General features: G+C 39.3%; 1 protein-coding gene across 1 annotated transcript; it reads right to left on the bottom strand.

Annotated features, from left to right (window-relative positions):
• Nucleotides 1–2,416: 2,416 nt before the first annotated feature.
• DAZL (deleted in azoospermia like) lies at nt 2,417–16,932 on the bottom strand. Its single transcript, XM_066181044.1, has 11 exons — nt 16,804–16,932; nt 13,876–14,010; nt 13,470–13,561; nt 12,070–12,121; nt 8,731–8,797; nt 8,269–8,402; nt 6,884–6,964; nt 6,051–6,107; nt 4,863–4,964; nt 4,031–4,126; nt 2,417–3,294 (listed from the first exon to the last, which is right to left on the bottom strand). Exons 1-11 carry the CDS (start codon nt 16,804–16,806, stop codon nt 3,241–3,243), a joined length of 873 nt encoding a protein of 290 aa, XP_066037141.1. The 5' UTR covers nt 16,807–16,932; the 3' UTR covers nt 2,417–3,240.
• Nucleotides 16,933–20,326: the final 3,394 nt, after the last annotated feature.

The raw sequence follows: 20,326 nt of genomic DNA, 5'->3' as shown, positions 1-20,326 counted from the left end.
ACAGAAGTTGCACTACTCTGAAAAAAAACCCCAAATACCCAAAACAAAAACCCCCCACCAAACACAAATCACCACAAACAAGCCCTGTACATTTATTCACCAAAGCTGAAGCTTCAACAGTCACTGGGACAATACAAAGACCTTTTTTAACTCAGCTGGGGCCTTTTTCTTTAAAAGAAATTACAGTATTATGAGTTTGTCTATCAAGGCTCAGTCTAAATTTTAAAGCAGAAATGATAAAGTAGGAAGTAAGAATCCATCTGGGTTGTAAAGCTACTTAAGGATTTTTAAGACACATAGTATATCTGAAGAAACGTCAATTTTCTTAATAGCTTGGGATCACTTTTTTTTTTAAAATTTTCTTCGCAACACCAAAAGTGGCAGACATTAAAGCTCTTAAATTATACATCTCTTCTAAAATACTGGCCTAGAAAGTCATTTCTGCAAGGAATATTGAGTGTAGACCTGGAGAGGACTTTAAAAATCTCTCTCAGTACGGTATACAAAAGAAAACCCTAAGAAATACAAAAGGGAAAATCCTTTTCTTTGTAGCAAAAAAGGATCACATCACCTTCAGATTAAGATAGTTTAGCAACTTGGTTTAGCACACAAATACCTAGAAGGAAAAAAAATATTTCCATTTTGACAGGGAATTACTGTCTGTGCCAGACAATCATTCTAATGGAGATCCAAGAACACCATCTGTCTGGCTGTCTCATTCCAAGAATTATTCTGTCAGGTGGCAAAGTGTGTAAAAAGATACGAAAAGGCAATCAAACAGCAAACAGGGGTACTTCAGGCAAGAACCATAAAACAAACCAAGTGTCATAGCTCTAGAATACCAACTAAATGCAAGCATTGTATTTTTCTATCTTGTCTAAGCAATTGTTTCTTTTGAGAAAGAGCTATCTTAATATTTAAGTACACCCAAAGCTTTTGAGTCTCTCAGAATGTCCAAACTGTGTGCAAGCAAATGCAGATGCCCAAGAACTCACTACTCCTGCTAGTTCAGTTACCATGGTACACTTGATTTGAGAATACAAGGGGATCAAACTTACAAAATGCTCCAACCATGCACTGATTTTGGAAATGCCTTCAGTCACAGCAATATTAAACAGATGTTTCAACTTCCTGAATGCAACTGTAAAGAGATTTACCTATTGGCTTTGTGTTATGCTTTATGTTAGAGAGTATTTCTAAAAAACATTAAAAATGCACAGATTTAGTTACAACTAAAGAAAAAAATCAATTCTACACAGTCAAGCAGCTAGCAAAACCACCACAACATGATCTAATGGAAGAAAAAAATAAATGGTGCTTATAAGTCCTTGGCTATTCCCCTGTGATAAAAACCTCTCAGCATGCCTGTAGGAATCCAGTACAACCATTTCAAATGCACTATACAATCAACTTGCTCACCAGAGGGTCCTGTGCATAACACTCGGTCAAATAAACAGAAAACCTGCACTCTGTGTAGGCATCCTCTGGTTTAACCTTATCTATTGGCGCTGGGACTCCAATGATACGGCTATGCACAGGGCCCTTTGTATTTTCTTAGAGCTACAGCAGAAAACCTCAGGTAAGGTCTGGGGCTACCTAGCCAACCTAAAACATCAAGCCAAAAAGAAATCTGCATTAATCAATAAACTGACATCACAGCTTTGAAAGCACATGCAGGCTGTCTAGATACTGAAAGCTGGAAAGGACAGGGTCCTGATTCAATCCCAGAAAAACCCTTACAAAAAAGCTGCTAACACAGAAGTTAAGCACAATCAAGCCACTATCTTTAAAACAGCAGTCTGAAAAAAACATGGCAACAAATCAGTATCATGGGAACACTTAATACTATCTCCAGTAACATGAAACAGTGAGTAGAGAAACTGGTATGGGCTTTGCTCTTTTCCAGGTTAATTTATGCTATCAGAACATCGGTACAAAGCTGCATAATCGTTCTCCCCCATCCTCCTTCAATAAAGTTTTATCCAGAACACTCCTGAGCAGCAGTCCTTGGACATTCCTCTAGTCATATTCCTTTACATATCCAGTTCCCTTCTAAATATTTCATTAACACATACTTCTGGCTAATCTTTGCCTAGCCATTACTATCCCTAAACCTTCTGGAAATTTGAAGCTGAACATGCAGTTGTAAACAGCCTCATATACACATCCTTAACAAGAGAGGCATATTTTCTTTTATTGTCTGGAGAGATTGAGGTGTTTGAGTAAGAGAAAAAAAGCAAGCTAGGACCCACATATAAGACTGTTCTCTTTTCTCAATTCTACTTTTTTGAAACTTCAGCTAGTATCTACCCAAAATGAAGGTTTGTTACTATAGATTTATAATAACTGAAAATCTCAGAGTAGGAAGTTTTTAACAGCTTTAACAAGTTATTATTTAGATTTGTTACACCAGAAATTTAGGAAACCAAGGCAAAGTAAAAATTTATTTCACTGTTTCACAATACACACCTAAAATCTACATGATTTATATTAAAACAGTCATACATATATTCTTTGATTAACAGTTTGCATCACATGACAAAGGCTTATTGAAGTGCAGTATTTTCTCAGAAGTTTAAAATACAGGTATTGCTAAGATTTTTCAAGTAAAAAATCTTGTATTGGCTGACTGTCCAATACAGATAACAATCTTACATTTTAAGTTACATACAGGAATTTTAGGATTCTCTTCATTACTTACCCAAAAATAGTAGTGATGCTTAAGACTGCAGGTACATAGACTGTCATCAATGAACATAATCACATTGATTATGTCATCTAAAGGCAACCAGGACTTACAAGGTTTCAGCTCAGTTACAGTTTCTCATCTTTTACACTGATTTAAGAACTCAGTCTTAAAATATATTCTCTTGGGCAAATAACTACTTCAATTTTTAAACTGCAGAAGTGGTCAATATGAGTCAAATTGTAGTTAATGAAAAACTATGTGTAATATGCAGACTGTACCTTAAAGCTCAGAGAAAAATCCACATACAGCAAACGTATCAACTCTCTAACATCCAGTCAGTTACCAGGGGAAGCACACAAACAGTAACACTGAAGTTTGTCAACTTTTACAACTCCAAACTTTAAACTACTCAAGTAACAACAGTATCAAAACAGGCAGAACACGAGCACAAACATAACTTTAAGTAACTCTGAGAAATATTATACTCTGTATTACTAACTACTAATTGTAGTACCATCCAGCTAATTTAGATACTTCGAAGTCTTTGTTGATCAAGGGGTTTTGTGTACTGTCCTTCCTTTTCTCAAGTGGTATGTCTTACTCTCCTGGGATGGGACAGAAGAGAGGACAAGAAAAAAAAATTCAGTTAATCAGAATAAAGCAACCAAAGTTTCATGAAAACTATAGAGACACCCTGCATTTTATTCACCCCTCTCCAAAACTGGTAACAGCTTCTGCATTGCCGTTTCAGAGGATACCTGTTTAGTTCACACATCTGTCCTTTTACAAAAAGGAAACAAGGTCTTAGAAATTAACAACCTGAAATTAAATATGACTTGGAATGTAATCAGAAATTGCAAATCTACAAAGACTGAACACATACAGCAAAAAAAATGACAACCAGCTACCAACCTGGACTACAATTTATTGGTTAAAGCAGAGAAAGAATAACTAGCCACCATCCACAGTAGCTACTTCACTGTACAGACTATCAAGGTTAAAACTCAACATCCTCTGTTCAAACCAGGGAGTAATCTACTGCTTTCAGCCATGCCACTGAGAAATGACTACCCAGACTTATGCTCTAATTGTTTCTTAGTTGACTGTTCAGCAATTTTAATGCTGTCCTGATTAAACCCACTGAATCCAATTTCAGCACTTGCACCATGAAACAACTGAGAGCCAAACCCATACATCTCAGAGGATGTACAAAGAAGAAAAAAATTCAAGTGGCATTCACAGATATGATTACCTTCATCGTTATGGTATCCTGTAGGTGAACACACTGAAGGCCAGCTATGTCTCAGGGATGTAAGGATATATTTTGTTTTCACTACATACCTTTACATTTTTGTCTTGTGATACAAAGTCATTCATCAGCTGGTTCTCAGGAGACAGACAGGATAACATTGTTTGCATGCCCTTGTCCACAGACTTCTGAAATACAGTTATAGGTACATCAAAATTGATTTTCTTAGTTAGGGTACATTACTAGCTAACAATGCCAGTGTGTCACAGGGTTTACTTTGCAATCAGGATTCCTCAACTGCCTTGTATTCTCTGACGTATTTGTAATTTTTTTCTCTCCCCCCATAATCTTTTAATATTAGTAACTCATTATCCCACTTCAGTGTTACAGCGTAACAATTCTAATCAGTGACATGCCAGTTCACTCCTGGATTAGGCTGACAGCTGGGAAATGAAATTTCTCCTTTAAGAAACTGAATTCAGAGCCAACTGTTCGCTAAACTGGGGCCACCTTCCACAGAACAGTGACAACAGAAGAAAGTTACCAACTCAGATATTTGAAGCTTAAAATAAATCTACCTAAGATAGCAGGCACTGCTATCAAATCTACTTTTTTAGTACCTGGAATTTTCCCTGGAATTTCCACAGATTAGGCAAAGTCTTGTCAGTAGACTTAAGTAGAACACACTTCATCCAGCCCTCAGCATTGCAAACAAGCACTAACAGTTTCAAGGAAACGTGAGACTTCTGAAGTTATACACAGAAATCAGATACATGGGACTTAACTGGCTGAAAGTTGCAACTATAACCTTGATTTCTAAGATATCTGTCTGAGGCCCTTGCCAAAGCTATGTAACCCTCATGTGCAAATTTCTGGGAATGGCATTTATGATAAAGAACCTGTCAGTTTTGAGCAAGCACTTACTTTTTGTGGGCTGTTAGGCAACTGTGTGGACTCTGGAACAGAACATTCAATCTGTATAAATCCTTGATCCTCAGTGCCATGACAGTTTACTGAAGTATACACCTGTAGAATTTTTAAGTATTACAATGTTTCAGTAACACTGGGAAAACATGCACAGTTACAGTGCACAGACAGATGATCCCCATCTATCCATAAACTGTGCCAACTTTATCTTTGCAGTTTTGCTAAGTTTCCTGAGTGGGGGAAGTACTGTGTCACAACCTGTTTTATTAAGACAGTTAAGAATGATACTTAGAGTTGCTTAATTGAGATAGTTCTAGAACAGTTGACTGTTCCTATAATCAAGCTTGTTAACATTTAACAGTGAAACCTCCATGAACACCTACTCTAAAAACAGTTTGACATGCTGCTACCATTGAATTGTAAAGTGATACACTATGGCTGTATCACATACCTGAATGTTATTAAAAAAGCTATTTCAAGGCAATAGTGTAATCAATATTTCAATGACTTCTGATAGCTTTTAGAAAAAGAACACCATTCAGGATAAAATTGTATATTACAGCTTTTAAAGACCTAATGAAAACTGCAGTCAGTAAAAATAACATAGGAACACAAAAATGCCCAGGGGGAAAGTTTAAATTCTGACATAGGGGAAAAAAATACTCTGTACTTGTTTGACAATCTTATGGAAAAGTTACTCGCATTAAGTCACAAAGCAAGGTATTTTTTTAGAGGCCAGCAGCACCATCTACAGTTTGTAGCAGCCTGTGAAAAAATTTAAAACCTGTTGAAAGGAGCCAAAAAAATTCATCAATGTTTGCAAAGAACATAGAGACTTTAAAAAAAAAAAAAAGATTGTAGATCAGGTCAACTTATTTTTCCTTCAACTTTTCCTGAAAAACCAACACCATTTTGGTTAAACTCTCTAGTCCAGAGTTCTGTGACTAGAACATGTAGAATAATGTCAAAAAACAGGCAGATCTGTTCTCCCAGGTAACACAAAAAAGCACCATACCAGTAGAAATTCTAAACAACTACATACTCTCATCAGCAATTACAGATTTTTGAAGACCAGATTACACAGATCCAGACAACAAACAGACTTTTTTTTTTTTAAGTATCAAGCTGTAAAAACTATGTGCTATGTAAGATGATGGTTTCAGAAGTCTAACTTTGTCAGCTTACCGGAGTTGGAGGCATTACATAATTTCGTTGCTCCCCAGCAATCCACTGTGGTTGAGCCTTAAACAAAAATTGGACAAGAACCACCTTTTACTCATTCATTTCCAACACAGACAAATAACTGCTCTGTAGGAGCCACTGTTTATAGCATTTCATGTCTGAATTTTTAGTGAAACAGTTATTTAATACATAGTCTTATGTCCAGCAAGATACCTTATTCAACTATTTCCTTCTCACTCCAAGTTAAAAAAAAATTAAATATTTCTAAATATTAGTGAAATAAGGGAAACCAAAGTACCTACATTGAAAACAAACCTCAAAAGCCTCTGGCTGCTTTCTGTTACTCCTAGTTTAGTGTTAGGAACAGGACATAGCCACACATTTCACTTGTGAGTTCAAACCCCACTATCAGCTAAACACCTTCTCTGACATTTTCATAATGCAAGAGCACATCCCCCCTCTATATACATCAATTGTTGTATCATCTGGTAAGATTCTGATGCCAAGTACCTAACACCCCACACTACAGCACGTACAAATAAATGCAATCCCTCCTACATGTACTACGAACTCATGTACTTTTTCCTAATTTGAAAGTTGTTTTATCACTGTATATTGAAAAAAAGAAATAATGAAACTATAAAAAGAAAAGAGTATGCTAAGTTACTCAACAGTTTGCATCACTATTTTGTTTTTGCTTTGGTAGCTGTGAAGAACTGAAGGGAAATAAATTTCAAGGAATGAGAAGCACAGAAACATCAGACTCCAGTTAACACTTCATTCCAGTTTTGTCAGGTATCCAACAGCCTTTTTGCATCTACTAAAACTTTACATACCTGATAGCTGTAAGCAGGTTGATATCCTATGGGAACTTGCTGCTTTACCAGTACAGCTGGTGATGAACTGTATGGATAGGGCTGCAAATAAAGCTTTCTTTTAAAAAAAAACCCTCGAGTTTGAAGCAAGATACAAGTATGATATTTGTAGAGGTATTAGCCAGGAGCACATTTTTAGAAGTTACACTGTTATTTCAATTCCTGTGCAGACTAGACTCTCTATTTAAAAGCAGCCCTTAGATTTCCCATGGGGCTTGCTTCAGCACTTCAGGCACTAATAATGTCTACAAAGTGAGATTTCAAGTGTCTTATATGCCTAAAAATCCCCTACCTGCTTATAACTGATCTTTTAAGTAATTTCAGAAGTGCAAGTCATGGTATAAACTTTGAGAAGTAGATCTGAAGCAGACTGATTACTATGAAATAATGGAGTACAACAGTCTGAAGGATCAGATTCTAGGAAGCAAAGGAAGCTAAGTACTCCAATTAAGACTATTTCCTAGTATTTCTTTCCTGTAAGTACTCTGACACAGTGTTTACATGGAACCTTCTCAGATTAATCAGAGAATAGTTAAAGGTACATTCTAACATTTAAGAGAATTCTCTTAAATTAATAAACAGAACCAGCAAGAATACTATTATCAAGCTCTCTGCCTTGAAAGAAAGTATTTCTCCAAGTTTGTTCTTCCTCTTTGCTTAAGATATACAAAAAAGGATCAGTCTGTAGTCAGTACTGCCCCATCACAGAGGCTAAGGCGAAAAGAGAGCCTGATCTGGCTCACTAACAGCACAGGACTCATATCCAGGCCAGAAGCACTGTACCCACACCTCAGTAGGAATGCTCAGCTGAAGTACTAGTACAGTGATGTCCTGCAGGCAATACTGTGCTGAGCACAGCTATTAACAGCAGATGCTGTAACACTGTGTTCTTGTAACACAACAGCAGTTTAGAACCAAGGATATGTTTGGCTAGGAGAAAAGTACCTGAGAACTTCTGATCCTACTCTTAAGTTTACAATAATACATTTTCAATTTTGTAGTTTATTCTCAAGCAGGACAGTAACACATTAAATATTTGGATACATTTTATTTGTGAACTGCATCTGTGACAGACAATAATAACTCAATCTTCCTTCCACTTTCAACAGTTCTCATTTTTAAAGGGCATCTCCCTCTTGTTTAACATCACTGAATCAATTTTTCAAGGTTGCTGGCATTCCTTTGAAGTGGTTTGAAGCTGGGTGCTTCTTACTGGGGAAGGCAATATGAAAACAGGCAGGTAAGATCAGACTGGAATCTCAATACATACTCCAAAAGTCATACATGCTTGCACCTTCAAAAAATACTTAATCATGATTCAAAATCAGCATCAGGAGCAGCCTTACCTGAACATAGGGGGTTACAGGGTTCATGACAGCTGGGGGCTGCACATACGTCTCCATACTCTGATTACCCCACACAGTCTGGAACTGTGGTGGAGGAGGACCAAAAAATAATTGTCTGGGATGCACACAGGAATCTTGTTTTGAAACAGATAAAGAAGAGCATTAAAACATTACTACATGTATTTTATTAGGAATCTGAGTTCCAGCTACAAAAAAAACCCCTAATGGTTTGACTTTTAAATTTAACTCAATGTTAACTATACTGTATTGTGCTACCAACCTCACTCTTATTAAAATATCACACAAGTAAGGTCATAGAAGTCAGAACCAAGGTTTAACTGAAATATAAACACTGCATCAGATAAAAAGTATTTGCAAGGATAATGATGTATAATTAAGAAAAAAAAAACCTGCTATATTATAATACCTGCAATATTGACAAATTTATTTAAATCCACTTACTTAGATTTTGTTGTTTTCTGATGGCTGGCCCCAGTTTCAGCTTTTTACCATGGAAGTTGATTTGTGACTGAAAGACAGGTTATTCTCTGTAAGCTGGGAATCAGCAAGGTGAGAGGTTTGTGGGATTTTAAAGAGACTGAACTCTGCTTCTGCACCACAGTACATCAACTCTGATAAAGACTCAACAGCCTCAAGTCTCCTCTCTCAACACCATATGCCTTTTACCTCAGATTTTCTGCAGCACCCTCAACTCAGCTATGTGCCTGCCTACTGACCCGCCAAAATGATGTATCACCGGCCCAAATGGCAACATGCACTGCTTGTATTTGCAACTATGTATCAGTGACTGTCAGCCCTGTGGTTTTATACACACAGGTTTAAGTATTCTTGTCTCAGTGAGAGTACTAATGGAGAATGACCTCAGTCTCACGTTACTAGTGAAAGATTTTTGCTTTAGCCCTATCAGCATTATTTTAGCACCAAGCACTAAAGTCAGTAGTGGATACAGACAATCTGTCTAGATTCTCTATCACATGCAACTCTACAGAAGTGCCTGCTTCAGAAGAAAATGTGTGGTTTTGCAATTTTCTCCCTTTTCTACTAAAGGAAATGCTTTGAACAGACAACAGGAACTTTACTGTTGCCTGTAAAAATAAGCAGAAATATAACAATAAAAAAATCTTGCCATTCTAATTTCTATCAGTATGAAAAGATGATTCAAGAGATATATGGGGGTGAAAAATGGTGCAATAATCTGAAGAGTTTGACAGGTGGATGTTTTTTGATTTTTTTTCCAGGGGAAGGTGTCTTAGTTGGTTGATTCTGGGCATTTAATTAATTCTGGAATCCTATTGTGCCCAAAATCATGCAACTACCTTTTCCACCTCAACAATGAGAACTCCTGGGAGACAGGCCTCCCCCTCTGAACAGAAGACACTTTTCCATTCTGAACTGCAAAGAGATTTATGATGGACCAGAGTGCAGTTACAGACCTAAAGCAGAAGAAAAACACTGTCAGGCTGAACAAGGCTACAGAGCCTTGTTGAACAGGCAGATGAACACGGGAATAAAGAGTAATTTTAGCTACAGAGAGGCTCTATCATGTTTATTTACAGAAAACACTGGGACCATTCAGTGCAGACAAGGCCTGAAGTGATTCAGTGCAGTAACTTTAGCTTATAATTTGAGCTCTACAACACCCATGTTAATTTCTTCCTTTCTTCCATCCCCTCCAAAAGCCAACAGGTTTTCTAAGATTATCTGTACTTGAATATGCTTCTTCCTGACATGGCAGACATTTTTACTGCCTGCAGACCTGAAGTGTGCATTGAAAATCTACCACATACCTCTGGGTCTACCAAGACCTCTGGTATACAAATTCACATCAGTGAGTACTACATTAATAGAGGAACACTGCAGGCTTCAGTTTTGAAGAAGCACACAACAGAAAATCAGCAATGTACATGGCTCAAATGTCAATGCTACTCAAGAGGTCTCCATAGAAATTGTTACCTCAGAGCAAGCATTTCACACTGATGTAGCACAATAAATGTAATCCATCGTAAAAAGAAAAAAGTGTTCTCAGATGAAGTCTGTTGCTTAATACAGCAGTCACTGTATTTTTTTCATCATACCATCAAGTAACAGCAAGCTTTTAAAACCCTTTGGTGAGAATCAAGGATCTCCTGCTGGGGTTTCACTACTCTCCACTTTATCAAACACGTTCTCTTCCCACTTACGGAGCTGGATGGCCAGTAAACACATCTACACATCACAGAACACTGCATTTATGACGGCACATCCATCTGCTTTTGTCTTTCTGATCTACTTCCCAACCAAGCTTCAGAAGCAAATGAGAGACTGTTCACCCTCCAGAGACACAGGAGTTTTCTGAGGCAAAGACTTCAAAAAGGCAAGTATTTCAATACATGTTATTTTCACAGTTACTGTATTCAGTGTGGGGAGAAAGAGGGAAAATAAAAGCTTTGTCAGTGGTTTGTGACCTGCTCAAGTCTATCAGAGCCAAGTAACTGATTTAGTTATAAGCACTGAAATTGAGAACTTCCCTGACACCAAACTCCCAAAATCAGAAGGGCTGTAACAGTTCTACCCCTTCATCTCCTGTGTTAGCTACAGGAAAACTATATGATGACATGGGAACAGCCACAGCACAATCTAGGAGGCTTAAAACTACTTGCACTCCAGATAGCATCCAAATGCACAAATACTGCTAGAGGAATGTATTTCAACTACTAAGACAGAAGTAAAAATCTGTCTTCCATGATACGGTTACCTATGCCCTAGGTAACCCAAAATGTTACTGTATTTCGTCTCTCTGTGCCTGAAATTGTTACTGTCTCTTAAGACCCTGGAGCCAAAAAACAGACCCATGGGGCAGAGTGGGCAAGTGCCCCAGCCTTCAAAGACTGAAGCAAACAGAGAGGCTCTCACTTCCCCTCATGGTCTTTGCTCAAGGCAGAGGCTCTGCTTTCAAGTTTTTTTCCCCTTTTGTTCCACTCTTGCATCTTGGACTGGCTCAGTGCAAATCCTGCAACTGCCTGTCTGCAGCCACCATGGAGGAGCCCTGGAAGAGTGAAGGCAGAGCTGCACCAGCCCAACTGCCTGGCCTTGCCTGGCTCTCTCTTGCCAAGGAAGGCAAATCCTTCTGAGAGTTCTGGCCCTTGACCAAGTACCAGCTGCTGGAGTGCCAGCTGCATTCATCAATGAAGAGATAAGAAGTGGGCAAGCTGTCACCATTCTCCCCCTTGTCTGCAGAACCACACAGTCAGTCAGCTGCAGAGGCTACCATTTAGGGGGAGGTGTCACTCCACCATTTTGGCTTTGTTCCCTGGGAGTCCAGGAGATTTCAGCAACTTTGTAACTAGTCACTAATACTGCAACACTATTCCTTCCGTATTAGTAAACTGTTATTTTTTTCACTTATGTCTATCCACATTTGTTTCTCCTTATTGGAGAATTAAACTTCGACACTTCTGCCATAAGCACAAGAGTTCTATCACAATCATCCACTACAAAAAGCAAGCAGCCAAACACACTCAAGGCTTTCAAGCACATAAATAAATGAGAGCTATCAAACAAAATGACATGAGATGTTTGACCACACCAGGTTAAGAACTAATTAGCTGAAAACCAATTTTGCTTCTTACTTAGGCAAATGCATTAAGATTTTACCAGCAGTATAAATTTTAGAAAGTTTACTTTTTGGGCAGCCCTAGACTTCGTGTGTCCTAACTTACAGGGTATGTAACTTGGTTTCTACAAACTTGTCTCTAACCTTCATACATCAGCTTCTTCAAGTAATTTGGACAAGGAGCTTACCTCAACTATCTTTTGAACATCCACATTGTCCAGGAAAGACACAAATCCATACCTAAAAAGGAAAAACAGACTATTCAGTTAGCAGTTTTAGTTGACTGTTAGCCAAATTTTTTTGAACAAGACCAGCTAACAACATGCCAGGTACACTACATTGCACATCAAAATTATCAACTAGGACATTAGTTTATGATTCAGCCTAAAAATCTATTTACTGCTAACTAGCAGTATCTATTATGGGGCCAGAAACTAAATGCCAGATTTCAGAATAACATGAAATAAAAATAAGGGCTATTTTACCATTTTAACTACTCAAAATGAGTACTGCTGTTGGTATTTGCGACTCAAAAAGTTAAATTAGTAAGATCTGAGTTATCTTTAAATTTTGTATTTACTACAGAGGTCTGGATGAATGCAAGCATTACAAGAACAGTAACACCAGTGAGGAAAGCCATTCTTCAAGAAGTTTTTCAATTTGTTTCACTGTCTCTTTAGTTTGTCTGGTCTATACAATTAAGATTATTTCAGAACATTATAGTAACAATTGTGTCCCATTAATGGAATAAGGCAAATCATTATCAATATTCGTAACATACACTAGCTAACTGCACAGCAGGGTTCACCTTGAGGATATGAGAAAATGAATTCTCTTTCCAGGTCTTCCATTGCTACATATGGTGAAGAAAAAGATGTGACGTTCTAGGATCTAAGCATAGAATCCAAGAAAAACTGGGCTGGAAGGAGCCTCAAGACGATATGGACTTCCTTCTTATAAGAAGGGATAACCCCTAAACTGGGATGGCTTCCCCAGAACTCAGAGTAAGGTCCTTCATGTTCTTATTTAAGGGTTTCACCACAGTAATCCAGAACTTTTCTATATATTCAAAGGGAATTTCCCTTATTTCAACAGCCTTCACATACTTAGTCTCACTCTTCACCCAAACAAGTTTGGGCTGTTTTACTCTAGAACTTACTCCCAAGTGTCAGGAGAGGGCAGACACACTGCCCTGAATAAACCATCTTAATTCTCTTAATCATCCTGAACTGTCCTCAGATTTTTAACTCCTCTATCCAGCAGAAGAGTCCTACAAAAGAATTGGCTATGTAAGCATCACGCAAGTTAAGCTTAGTTTTCAATGCTTAAGTGACAGTGAGTTTTTTTCCCTGAACAGAGAAACTGAAGTCAGAAAATTCATGCTATTCTTTATAAGATTATACAGATTTAGTTGGGGGCAGCATAGATTTACTGGCTTCACAGTGTTAACTCACCACAACAGAAAGCTGCAGCTAGTATTAAGGCTTAAACATGTCAAGTGTGTTGTTAAGTGTCTGTTCATATCACCTACTACAGAAAGCTGTCTACAGAAGCAGCAACTTAAAGCAACTACTCATACTCTACCCACCCCTTCGAAACACCAGTTCTGTCCGTGATGACCTTCACCTCCTTCACAGTACCGTATTGTTCAAAGACACTCCGAATTTCTGCCTCATTCATCTAGAAGAAAACAAGGTCTTTAACATCTTCAAACATACTCAACTACTTAGAACTGATTTAAAGCAGACAGTACATTTTTTACTAAATACATTTTTTAAACTAAAGATTTATTTTGGAAGACACGTTCCAGATTTCTCCAGTGACATTTCAATACCTTCAAGACTGGCAAATGCACACATACACAAAGAAAAAAAAAAAGGGAAGACAACCACCACAAACAAGTAAAAAAATCCACACTAAACCAGGAGCAAAATTCCATTTTCTACTAATGTACCTTCCACCCATTTTAAACAAATAAAAGAGTATATATATACCCTTATGTCAATTCCACCAACGAAGACTGTGTTTGGCATGATTTTTCCTTCTGGTAAAACATAGCCCTGACTGACTGTTGCTGAATAGGTGCTGCCCTCCGTGGCATTTGAACACTGGGTCTCCACATGTGCTGCCTACAAAATTTAAACAGAAATATTCATTTCAGTCAACTTGATTACACTTCAAGACACCAGAATGCCTGCAGCTTCCTATAGATATAGCAGGGGACAAGGAACTTTAATAGCACAAATGGACCTTTCACTGGGGGAGAAAACAGAAGTAATTATGCCAAGGAGTTTTAAAAATTTAAATCCAGACCTAGTATAGACTACTTTAAGTAGCCCTGCCAGACTGTTTCAAGCTTTGTGACCAATGTTGCTACTTACCAGGATCTGCCCCCATCTCTCTTGCTGCACCTCCTCTTGCACAAGAAATTTTAACACTTGTCAGTTCAAATTATACTGGCTCTACAAAATCTGGCAGGAAGATTAACATGAAGTGCAGTTTTCCACCTACCTGGTATTCTGCTTTTATTCTCTGTTGTTTTTGTATTCTGCAAACCCAGCTAAAGGGCATTTGAACTGAAATCTGAGACGGCAACTCCACAGCACCCTCAAGCTGACCTAACTGTTACTTCTACTTCTTTCTTTCTGGATGTTTCAGCGAACCAAGCTAGAAGTGGTATTCACTTTGTTGTGCAAGTTCTCTGGCAGCCTAAAACAGGAAACAGCTCTCAGCAGAGGCACCCAGCAAGGGCCAGAACCAGCACAAGGAAGCTGATAACCACAGATACTGCTGGTACACCTGTCACACATGGCCTTGGCTGCCATGGAAGTGCAGTGCTCCTTTCTCACATTAATGATGTAGAATTTTCAAAGAAAATTAACTTATTTAACACTCTCACACATTAAGTACCTGAAAGAAAGAATAAACAGACTGCTTAGGCATTCTGGCAAGGTGGGCAACATCAAAAATGAGATTTACTAATATACGTATTTCCTAGAACTTGAAAAGGAGGTGAAAAATGCGCAGCGGAAAAAGTCCCCTAGAATTAAAAAAAAAAGTCTACCTCAGAAACTGCTTTTCAAGTCTTCAGTACTGTGACGGAAAACCTTTGCCAAATTAAAAAAATTACTGTCTTATCTAAAACCAAATAATTTTACCAACACAGCACTACATAAATGACTGCTCCACATACACTACGTGCAAAGACCTCACACTGCTGCTGAATCAGTGTCCAACGCCTAAACCACCTCAAGTTTTCAAGTGGGAATCCTTCCAATGATGAATTGGCTAAGCTGGAATTACAGCATCAGCTAAAGTGACTCACCCCTTTAAAATTATTCTAAAGCAAGTCTAATTTGTCTTATCTCATGAAGGAGCTTTGAAATCAAATTTCCACATATCATAAATAATAGGGCTTATTCAGTTTTTCAGCTTATCAGAATTAACAGGTGGTTTTTTTCTTCTCTCATCAAAAGACTAATTTTATCTGTTTGCTCTCTAATATTCCTGCAAGCTTCCATCAAGTTTAAATTAATGCGGAGAAACCGGTATAAGGTCCTCCCTACAGTAGTCGGGAGACTAGTTATAGACTTGTGGCAAAAGAAAAGGTGAAAAAGGACGATCATTGGGGCCAGGTGGAGGAAACACCCACCTACCCACCCAAGTGTGTTACAAACATCACTCATTTTTATGCTCATCCAGGAGAGGAAAACCGTCACTTTTATTTTTGGCCACACAAGCCCGCGATTTCTCAGGCTTCTCCCTGGCCTCAGCACGTTCTTTGCATAAAGTAAGCATTAGTTGGGGTGGTTTTTTAATTTGTTTTAACTGAGACATCTAAACCCCGCGACCCACGCCCCGCCGCGGAGACTGTGAGCGCAGTCTCCATGACAGCGCCGGTGCCTGAGGGAAGCGCACGGCTGGCGCCGCAGCCTCCCCGCTGGGCACCGAGTGGAGCTCTCAGCCCAGCACGGCACGCTGGGCACTTACGAGGCACAACTTCTCCTGTATAAAAAAACAGAATTAGAAAAACCCGCAAAACACACCCCCCCCCCCAAAAAAAAATTCCAAAACCCCCACTACCATACTCGTATAGCGTTTGAAGGGTCAGTGCTACAGTCGCAAATCACGTCTCTCAAATAGAGAGAGCTAACAGCAAGCAGCATCTCGGCGTGAGGCGAGGAGCCCGCAGCTCCCGCTGCCCGGAGCGCTGCGGACGACGCCAGGCCTTGGTTCTGGCGGCTGAGGGACGCCGGGCCGGGGAACCTCGGGCGAGCGAGGCGCCGCTCGTGGTGCCGCCGCTAACGGCCGCCATTTTACGTCCTCACACCTCGGGTGCCCAGCGCCGACAGGGCGTGGGCAGGAAGGTTTGGCGCTCAGGGCAATGGAAGCTGTTCACAAACCCCCGTCATGGGTTCCTGCCGGACGCAAGGCGAAGCGGGCACACCGCCACGGGCCGGCCAAGGCCGTGCGGGACGGCGCCATGTTAGCGCTGTCACAAAATGGCCGCTCATGGGTGTGAAGAGTCTTCCGTCGTCAAGCCTTCTCCAGACCGTAACGCCGACGGCTGCGACTCACACGTTCCCCTGCACAAGCCCGCGGTTTTTCAATTCGCTCCCTCACTGACTTTAACCGCTCACCTCGCAAGGTTTTAAAACCTTCAACACAGTTAAAATGCTAGCAGCCCTCAGGGGTTTAGCCCCTTCACCGCGTTTCAAGGCGACACAACTCCGGCTTTGGGCATTCCCGTTTCTCACCCCAAGAACCCAAAGAAGTTCCTACTGCGCTCTCCGCTCCGCTGCGGGTCCCACCAAGACACTGCATCACCCAGCAGGAGCCCGCCCGGCGGCTCGGCGTTCAAATGCCCTCCATCACCCCACTTCCCACCGCCCCAGCATGGCTCCCCTTCCCCGTTCACTCACCATCACTCACTGGAGCTGAAGCTGCGCTCACACACTTAAAAAAATAAGGGGTTTAAAACAAAAACAGGGTAAACTTTTTTGAGAAAATTAAGTGCAAACAGCCGGTTTCCTCTCGCCCCGAAGTTCTCGACGTCGACAGAATCCGGCGGTAGCTCTTCCCGTTCTCCTTAAATAGCCCCATTGGGGGATGGTACGGAAAAGGCCACACCTTCTGCCTCCTTCACACTCATCGTCCCCCGCCCTACTTCCCGACACTTAGCTCCTGTCTCTTGATGTCTGAGTTTTAGAAGACAAAGGATCGAGAATACCGTGGCTTTTCTTTTATTTTGGGGGGGTGGGGTGGGGCTAGAATTAGGCTGGTACTATAATTTGTGACATTGTTGTGCAGGAAGTTGCCGTTCAGTGCATGTGATAGCAGCAGCAGCAGCTCCTGCCATTTTGACAAGAGTTTATGGAAGTTTTGAGAGTGGTGTGTTGTTGAAGAGGCGTTCACTCACTTTGAACAAAAAGCTGTAGCTCTCTTATCAATATTGTCACGATCCAATGCTATGTAGCTGTGCTAGAGTAGTCTGTCTCCATCCTGTGACCATCTGTGCTGAATACCAACTTTTCTGTCTGATCACAAGTGGCCCAAGGCCTTTCTAGAAGGAAACCTCTCTGGAAGCTCTTCTGGTTCTACAGTAATAAGATGGAATTTGGAAATTAGTTTTAAATAGCTGTTTGCCACTGGTATCAAATGTTTAGAACAGATACTGATTTTAGAAAGTTCCAGGGAGAGGAGAATCTTATGGACATCTCAACAAAATTAACCCAACCTCTGACTGGGCTAGGTTAGTAAGATGTTTGATATTTTTTTTTTTTTTTTTTTTTTTTTTTTTTTTTTGAGAGCAAAGACATAAAAGTGATCCTTGTTAAGGATGAAAAATGAAAGTAGAAAGCAAAAGTGATGGAGTGTATTTAACAGGGTTTTTCCTTTTAAATTTTATGTCTTCTTATGATTAGATTTTTTTAAAAAAAATCAGTTTACCAAGTGTTCACCTTTTCCAGACGTTATATTAATAATCCAAAGTAGGCTGGTGAACTGGATTTACATGAGCTGGTTTTGGTAATAGCAATAACAAAGTCCCAATCACAATATATGTATTTATGTTACCTATAGAAAAGATTTTATTAAATCTGTTGGGGTTGCAGTATTATCTAAAGGTAAGCATATGTCCGGACTTTCATGCAGCTAAGCCCACTTACTTAAACGAAATGCATGCTCTACAATACTTTATCAGATCTTCTATATGTTTATTTGAAATGGCTGAGACTTTGAAAATGAGTCCCAACAATGAGGGGGAAATAATACTGTCCTAGGGTGACTTTATGATGCTTGTATCCCCAGTCTGTTCTGTTTACGCTGGATATTAAGTTCTGCACCTTTAAGGCTGGTTCCGAGAGCGAAGGGAGAGAGAAGCGCGCAGTTTGTTTGCAGGAACTGCACTTGCTCCCCCGCATTCCTTCTCACGAATTGTATTGTCTGCAGCGCGGACAGCGAGAGAGCTCTCCTTTGCTTTTAGTTAGTTTTTTTTTTTTTTTTTTTTTTTTTTAGCTAGCTGAGGCAGAGAAGTTCCCCAGACTGTGGCTTTTCCTTTTCTTGTAACTCATCATCCCTGCTCTGGACTGAAAACCCAGAAAAACACCGAGAGGTCACACCTGTGGCCCACCCGGGCCCGGGACGTGGCATTTTCCAGCGCAGGAGGGATTGATGGGAGACTCAGTGAGCCGAGCTACACCCCACAACAAGGGCTTTCTGAATCTGACACCTCTTCACAACAGCGAGAGGTTTTATTGTTTAATATTATTCTTTTTTTATGCTTGTGAATACTTTGCCTGTTAGTTAAACAGGTTTTTTCCACTTTTCTCCAAGGAAATCTTTTCCCGAACCAGATAGGAAAAGGGCCACTTGAATCTGCTTTCTAGAGGGACCCCTTTGAAAGTTTCCTCCCAAATTTGCCCTAAACCAGGACAAATACATACTATTTACTTTAATATAATGGATTCATATTTGATCTTAAGGGTGGCAACAAGTGAGGCTGTTCCGAGCTTTTTTGTACAGGGTTTGGGTCAGGCTTGGTCCTGTTTTCTTTAACTAGGTATTAGATTCTAAAATCGGAGATCTGTTGCTTAAAACAAAGGAGAAAGTAATTTATTTTCTGCTGCCAATACACAAATCTCAAAAGGAGTGTAGGAAGTGGAGTAGATTATTGTCTTGGCTTGTTTTATCAATATTACTATTAGGATGGTTATTGCTCAATAGATTTATTTGTTAAATGCACTAAGTAGCAGATGAAGAAACAAATTTTAAATTCTGCCACACCGTGTAGTACTTATCAGTTTAATACACCAATTTTTTTTTTTCATTTTCCCCCTTTAATTAGGACATTGGCAAATCAATTAATTTAGTAAATCAAAGTAATTCAGGGAGAGCCTCTGGCTTGGCATCTGATAGGCTGCAGTGGGTGAGAGTGCTACAAAAAATGTGATGAAAAATTACCAGTCTGATTACAGATAGTAGAGGTTACATCTTGAAATTTAATACTCATAAGTACAGGACTACATGTTTTAAAAGTCAGGTTAGATTTAGTCTTCCTAGAAATAGAACTAAATGTGGATAGCAAGATTACCATACAGAATTTTAATTTTTGTAGCATTTCTCATAACTCTTCTGCAGTTTTGGGATCTTTTCTTGCAAATAATGTGGACTCTTTCTGTAGAGTTAAAGCAGCTAACTACTCTTAGGAGATGCATAAACATGAAAAGGAGAATATGAAAGAGATATTCAAGCTATTAGATTAGGAACAAGAGAAGAAGGTCACAATTTTTAGACAGCAAGCTTGCCTAAGATGCTTGGTAACCAGAGAGGATTTTGACTGTTTTCTGATTTTCCTATTTCCTACTGAAGAGAGAATGCCACATACATTTCACAGCAGGCTTTAAAGCCCTAAAGGGGTCATTCTATATCTGGTTAAACTTTGGATGTTTCTTTTGCTGCTGTTTACATCAGGGTACCTGTTTAAGAGGATATATCATAATGTTGTGATAAACATCTGCCTTTTAAAAAAAATCCACTCTGTTATAATTTGCACTGAAACCATTAGAGTTTCCATCAGCAAATCACAATCTATATTCTCACCAGTATGGTAAAATCCTTCAAAATGTAGTAAATCATTTGCTGAATGATTTTCCTTCTATTTTTCCCCCTGACTCTAAGAAGTAATGGAACACAAATAACTTCTATTTAAAAAACCACAATGAATTTCTGCATGTGTAACAGTCCAACAAAATTACTTTTTTTTCCCCTCTTGATGTGGATGAAAAGCGGAATATTATTTTCAACATTCATTCATTCATTTAATTTTCAGTAGTGGAATTTGGGAGCTTTTTTCCCTAGAAACGACATTATTTTAGAACGCTTTAATTAGTCTGATAATAAATTTAACTCACAGAATAAGCAAGTGAAAACTTAAGGGCTAAACCG

This window comes from Chamaea fasciata, unplaced genomic scaffold (assembly GCF_029207755.1).
Source record: "Chamaea fasciata isolate MVZ Bird 193981 ecotype frontalis unplaced genomic scaffold, bChaFas1.0.hap1 SCAF_1, whole genome shotgun sequence".
In the NCBI taxonomy this organism is placed as follows: domain Eukaryota; kingdom Metazoa; phylum Chordata; class Aves; order Passeriformes; family Sylviidae; genus Chamaea; species Chamaea fasciata.
The sequence above is the reverse complement of the archived record's forward strand: the minus strand, read 5'-3'. Positions and strand labels throughout refer to the sequence as shown.

Excerpts from the sequence above, each read along its gene's own strand:
- DAZL (XM_066181044.1), bottom strand. Across the intron at positions 6,965-8,268 it reads CTGTAACCCCCTATGTTCAG|CCCTATCCATACAGTTCATC; the intron begins GTAAGGCTGCTC and ends CTTTATTTGCAG. Across the intron at positions 6,108-6,883 it reads AACCTGCTTACAGCTATCAG|GCTCAACCACAGTGGATTGC; the intron begins GTATGTAAAGTT and ends TTTTTGTTTAAG.